Here is a 6875-nt window from a genome sequence, read left to right as displayed (position 1 = left end):
TCTCTCTCTCTCTCTCTCTCTCTCTCATTCCTTCTCTGTGTCGTTTCCCGTGTGTGTGGTGGTTCAGAGCGTGCCACTAGTAGCAGACTGAGCAGACAGGCCTCTCAACTGTCAGTTCACAGTCGGCCTCAATCGGTCAGCTCTCTGCCTTCCGAGCTATGGGACCGTAGCAGCAACTCTACACCTGGTACACACACTGAGTGATGACGTGCACATGACACACACGCACGCATGCACACGCGCACACACACACACACACACACACACACACACACACACACACACACACACACACACACACACACACACACACACACGTGCACAGGCACACACACACACTCACTCACTCTGAAAAATGGTTATAGTAAACTTATGAGTGTTCATTTAGCCCATGGGTTCCCAAACTTTTCAGCCCCGGACCTCAAAATAATCCTGCCATTGACTTTATTGGGGTTTTGTAACAATCATGGTTAAAATGTATTTGTAATCAATTTTACATAATAAAAAATGTGTGTACGCGCAGGCGTAAAGCACAGGCGTACACGGCACTTCCGCATATAGTTTGCATACGTCACGGTCCATGACCTGGCCAACCCAACCACGCACAAAGCTGTGCGTGCACAAAGTGTGCTCTTCTCAATCGTGTATATATATATATATATATATATATAGATTTGTACCATTTTGTACCCTCTCAGGATTAAATGAACACTGGTGATTTGTTGACTGTTCTTTCTAGCAGTTTTGATGGCATGCCTTTTAACTCTTATATTCACCTAACATACTCTACTCTACACAGCATTCACCTCTTTACTCTCATACTGGCTGCCAAAGACAAATTAAATCACGTGGAACTCCAGACGCATATCGGAACGGACTTAGAACTTAATTTAGGGACTTAAGAAATAGATTATAACTACAGTATACAACTCGAATGGTGAAATGCCATTTCTCTTTGGCAATTTTTTGTTCTTGTTTACAGGTGGTGCATGCGTGTGAAGCCTGCACTGAGCTGTCTGAATTCACAATGATCCATTTGATGTTCACATGCTTACATGCGTTTGAATTTTAACTCATGTTGTGATGAATGAATGACTACTCCCTTCAGGCTTATGCTGAGTTCACACCAGGAGCGAGCAGTGTGACAAAGCTTCTAGGAACATCTTTGAATGCAGATTGTGGCCTCTAGATTGTGTCACAGAGACTATTCTGTTTGGGAGCCTTTTATTAGGTGCTAAGTATACAAAAACGACTAACGTTTCCACCTTGCGGTCTTCATCAGAGTCATGACTCTGATGAAGACTGCAAGGTGGAAACGTTAGTAGTTTTTTTTAATACTTAGCACCTCTAGGCTCTAAATGTCCGTGCTGCTGCCTCCAGTGCAGTCCTCTCCTCCTTCTGCAACCTGTGTCCCTGTCCCTGTGAAGCACCGGATCAGCCGTTTCAGGCTTGAGGCGCGTTGGTAGACTCCCTTTGTTCCTAAAACATTGATACTTTTTAGACGGTGTTAATTGACCAATGCCCCCCCCCCCCCCCCTCTCTCTCAGCTCCAGTACTTCCCGGGGCGTACCACCAGGGGGTGCAGCAGCCACAGGGATACCATGGTTACATGCACCAGACCAGCATGTCATCAGTGAGATCACTCACCTCCCCCCCACACTCCACCACCATGGTACGGTCCAGGTGTAAACTATGAAAGTATATACATTGCTATTGCTGTTCAATAGAAAGCGCTGGAATGGTTTGTAATTTCTGACCTGTTGTTCGCTTATATAAGATAGTTTAGTTTATCTCGTTTTAATTTAGTTTGGTTTAATTGTACAGGTATAAAACATGAACGTAAATTACTATTATAAATTAATTCATAATTGTGAGATGAGACTAGATATCACCTGGGATTTAGTGTCGAGATTTAGTCATGATGTACAGTAGAAAATGTATTAAAGCTGAAGATTTTGTTTTTGTTATAAAAATGGACCATTGGCCCCGGTGCCGTGATGATGGATGTTGACGTGTTCACCACCCCGAAAGATCTTACCCTTCATCATGCAAAAAGCAATTTACAAAAATAAAAATACAAGCTCTTTCTTTATTTTCTTTTCTGATTGGGTGCTTGCCGTGGCCGCCGCAGCGCATGTACCGCGCACTCTACGACTACGCGGCGCAGGACCACGACGAGGTGTCCTTCCGGGACGGCGACGTCATCGTCAACGCACAGTCCATCGACGAGGGCTGGATGTACGGCACGGTGCAGCGCACCGGGAAGTCTGGCATGCTGCCGGCCAACTACGTGGAGTGTTACAACTAGAGAGGGAGATGGAGGGGGGAGGGGATATAGGCATGTTGTCAGCCAACTACATAGTGTTATAACCATAGACATAAAAAGGTAGAGACGCCTCCTCTCGGCTCTGGGGCGTGTGTGTCTCTCTTGCAGGCAACACGGAGGCGAGCTTTTCCGAGTTCCCTTGCGAAGCGTCATAAGCGTTATAAAGGATGGCGTGCGGACAGACCCCCATGCTATTCATTTCGATGGAAGTTGCTCAGTGGCGTTTTGAAGCACCCGGAAGAACGGTCTACTTCTGCATTTTTTTATTTATTTGGGCACCAAAATGTGGTTCCCAAAAATGCAGAAGTGCTCAAGGTTAAACCCCAGCTGCTACAGGGTCTCCTTGTCATAAATGCAGGGGCCTGCTTGCAGTTCCAGTTTTCACCGCTACATCTCGCAGCTTCAACGTTGGCAAGCCTTACTGTTACTGGAAGCTTGGGAAGCGTGAAGCTAAGCTTCCGCGTGCGTCACGGAAGGGGACGTTCGGTATAGAGGGTATGTGCATGCTTAAAGTGAATGGCACATCGAGTGGCAAAGCAACATGCAAAGTGACTAACATTGTTTAACGTTATTTCATGCAATCAGATAGGACTTTTCTGTTTGAATGCATGGGCTGTCAAGGCCAGAAAGTAGGTTTTTGCCACTCAGTAGGCATTCCTGCATAACTTCCGGGTTTGATGATGATGTCACGCGTATACCCCTCTATAGGCCAATCAGACAGGCAATGCTAACGTTGGTTTTCTCATGCCAATACAGCTCCCTTGGATTTAATTGATAAGTCCCGGAAAAGACGCGCTGTGATTGGCCAGTAGTCACTTGAGTGGCAGTGACACAGCGGGCCTTCCGCACATTCGCTTGACTTCCGCCTTCGCTCCAATGAAATGCAGCGGCCAATGAGGTCATCTACCTTTTAAATATCTTTGGTTATAACTAGAGGAAAATAGAGCATCGCAGTCCCGCCCCCTTTCAGAACGACAGTATTTATGTAAAGACGTTTACGCCGCGGACAAAGCCAACTTGGCTCGTGACAAAACATGACAATGGGCCCATCAAATAGTTTATAAGAAGAAAAACAAAACAAAAAGTGTTTTTTATTTTTCTTCTTTCTAATTATTTGATCGGCCCAAAGCATTGTGTTTATTGTCACGATTGGTCACAACTCGAGTTGGATTTGTCCGCGGCGTAAACTTTTAACTTTTTTAGAAGCCTATGGGGAAAATTAATGGGGGATCATTTCCTGGGTCCCTCGTCGTTCTGAAAGGGGGGACGCTCTATGGAGCGACACAACTAGGTCTGAAGGAAGGCAGGAATGAAACAAGGTGTCTATACTCCCCTCTCTCTGGTCAGAAATTAAATTCTACTCTTTTTTTTGTATCCAGGTTGGGTTTTTTTATTCCTGTGTCAGCAGGTTAAGCGATGTGAGACACTTTTGACAGAGAGAAAGAGAGAGAATTATTTACTTGCTCGGTTTTACAATCAAATTCTATATATTTAAACAGACACTAACCTCTTGATGTTGTGGGAACCCGAGTTTTGAATAAACTAACACACTGTTGTATTGTTTTCTTGTATCAAACTGCGTTGGTTTCTTTGTCAACCACTTTAACCTTGGCGTAACTATTTCGGGCATGTCATTAATTGAAGAATTAACTGCAAGTCATGAGCTTACAGATCAGCTCTTAAAAAAAAAAAAAACGGATGAAAAAAAGCGCTTAAAGGAATACCCATTTTCATTGCATTGCCTTATCATTAATTTATCCTCAATCATGCTCATTAAATGATGGCAGCATTTCTGTCTAGTGGGCTGTGGACCTTCAGAAACCTGCCTACCAATGACGTCAATGGCAATGATTCCAAATTAATGAAAACTATAGCCTTTCTCTTCCAGGAAAAGCCATCGTGTTGAAATAAGAAGCCATGCAATATGTTTTCTTATATTTCTTTCATTAATAAAGACAAAATGTTTGACATTTTGTTTAGTTTCGGATCTACTTGTATTAAACGACATTAAACTCAGCAACATTGCAGCTGCAGGGAAAGCTTGAATTATCCTCTTTCAAACTGCAATGGTTTGTTTCATAAAAATCCACCGTAGACACATGTTATGAGCTAATTTATGTCAAGACATTCTGTGCAGGTTATGCTTTATCTAAGTGTTGGAGTTTGGAAACGCCCGTCAAAGTCACTGAACAGCCCTGCGTATGATAGGCTATCTGTTAAGAATTTACACATAATGCAGGAGGCAGCAGCACGACCTGTTAATAAAAAAACGAGTGCTTCCAAACTCCAACACTTGGAAAGAATCTCACGGAACGGAATTTCTTGACAGAAAGTAGCAAACATGTCTATGGTGGATTTTTATGAAACAAACGCTTTGCCGTTTCAAAGAGGATAATTCAAGCTTTCCCTACAGCTGCATTGTTGGTGAGTTTAAAGTCGTTTAATACAAGCAGCATAAAGCAGATTGCAAATGCAATTTGGATGAATACTACTAGATTTATCCCATTATAAAGAAATTCCAGTGTTGCAAATTTCTTCCAGAAGGTGTAATTGCTCATGCTAGTGTCTCCTGTCTTGCTGTGTGGAAATACAGTAAGTCAATACTAGCGCTCCAGTTCGGTCTCTATCCTTTTATTACTATATGTATACAGTACTACAGAAATAAAATGATTCATCTTGTCATACAGTATACAGTACTGTCTACAGAAATAAAATGATGCATCCTGTCATACACTATATACAGCAGTGGTTCCCAAACCTTTTCATGTCAAGGACCCCCAAATTGACACTAATTAGCCCACGGACACTGACCCCCATTTGAAGAGATATGCCAGGGACTCCCATAGGAGAAGATTTGTACAGTGATTCTCAACCAGTTTAATTTCAAGGACACCCCGTTTGACATGCATCAGTCTATGGACCCCCATTAATTAATGACCAATTTTGATGGGCAAAAATCCCATTGTCTTAAAAAAAATAACAATACAAAAAATATTTTTTTTAATAAAAAAAGAATGATTATAATTTTATACATTTAAAAACAAACAGATCTAAGAAATTCCATAAATAAAAAACTTTTACTTTTACTTAATTAGGAATTTGAAAATAGCCGATCTACAAGCTCGCAATGCAGCACGAAGCCACACGTGTGCTTGTAGGCTAGATCTACTATTTTCGCTAGTTTGGGTCCCGGGCAAACGTCTAATCTCTTGACCTGAAAAGTTTGGGAACCACTGGCAATAGAAGACTTATTTTCACTTTGGTAGTTTCGGTTCCATGCCTAATGAAGAATAGATATTGATTGCCTAATAGGCGTTTTGTTGTCAATTTATAAAACTTGATTTTGTGTTGTTTCTTTTGCGTATTGTAGCTTATCAAGGTTTTCATTGCGAATACATTTGTTTTCACAGATTCTATTAACATGTAATGTATAATCATCAGTCATTTGATCTCAGTTCATGTTTTTTGTCGTATTGTTGCAGTGTATCACATCGAGAAATAATAATAAAAAGTTTGTCAACAAAAACAAATTCTGTAATTTTCAATGACCATTGAATAAGCTCTAGAGAGCACAAGTGAACCAAAAGAATATGTTTGCGAATACAAGTGGACAAAATTACTTTTCTTTGTGACTGAATGAAAAGTTCAGTCACACAAGAGAGACTCGGAGACGGAGTAGAGTCGCTGCTTCTTCGCCTGGAAAGGAGCCAGCTTAGGTGGTTCGGGCATGTGGTTAGGATGCCTCTCGGGCGTCTCCCTAGGGAGGTCCTCGATCTATGCACGTCCCACTGGGAGGAGACGCCGGCGCAGACCAAGGTGCAGTTTGAGGAAATGCATCGACTCAATGGCCTTGAAACGTCCCGGGATCCCCCAGGAGGAAGTGGAAGTCACTAATGTTGCTTTAGCAGCTTTAGAGAGGGAACTCTGGAGCACTCTGGTGGAGCTGTTGCCCATGTGACCCGAATACGGATAAGCGGTTGAAGATGGATGGATGGATGGAGCACAAATAATCAAAACCTATATTTCACAGGGTAACCTGACAACTGATTTAAATTAGGGTGTGAGTCTCCTGCACGATTCAATCAATCAATCAATCAACTTTAATTTGTTTAGACTCAGGGTCCGTTAAAAACAGACACAATCAAACACTATACACAAAAAAAGAACGTCGTTTTTTACAATAAACTATCATATACTTCCGAAAGGCAGACCGATATCTAGTGATACTGAGGCTGCATGGGTTAGCCAGCTGCACAATTATAAAGTGTATACATCAGGTCTCTCAGTAATGCATGCAAAGTGGCAGATTCCCTGCTCCACCTTATTGGTTAAATGGCAATAGAATATACATAATATTGTTTTTCTCCTTTGTAAGGTAATGTGTTTATGTATTATTATTATTATTAATATTAATATTAATGTTAACATTAATATTAATATTAATATTAATAATAGTGGTGTCACTGGTGGAGATCTTGTGGAGATGAGTAGCCAATCACACCGCGACCTGTCCTAGCGGCTCGAGAGATTTACCGTTCTCTTAATTGTG

General features: G+C 41.9%; 1 protein-coding gene across 1 annotated transcript in view; it reads left to right on the top strand.

Annotated features, from left to right (window-relative positions):
* The window catches only part of nebl (nebulette), a 115965-nt gene extending 112779 nt beyond the window's left edge, over positions 1–3186 (top strand). Inside the window, exons 6-7 of the mRNA XM_080794089.1 lie at positions 1548–1672; positions 2132–3186. Of these exons, the coding sequence (XP_080650215.1) occupies positions 1548–1672; positions 2132–2308 (302 nt within the window). The 3' untranslated portion in view covers positions 2309–3186. The remainder of the gene's footprint in view (positions 1–1547; positions 1673–2131) is intronic.
* Positions 3187–6875: the final 3689 nt, after the last annotated feature.

The sequence above is a fragment of the Protomyctophum bolini genome, assembly GCF_963924005.1.
Source record: "Protomyctophum bolini genome assembly, chromosome: 21".
In the NCBI taxonomy this organism is placed as follows: Eukaryota; Metazoa; Chordata; class Actinopteri; order Myctophiformes; family Myctophidae; genus Protomyctophum; species Protomyctophum bolini.
The sequence above is the reverse complement of the archived record's forward strand: the minus strand, read 5'-3'. Positions and strand labels throughout refer to the sequence as shown.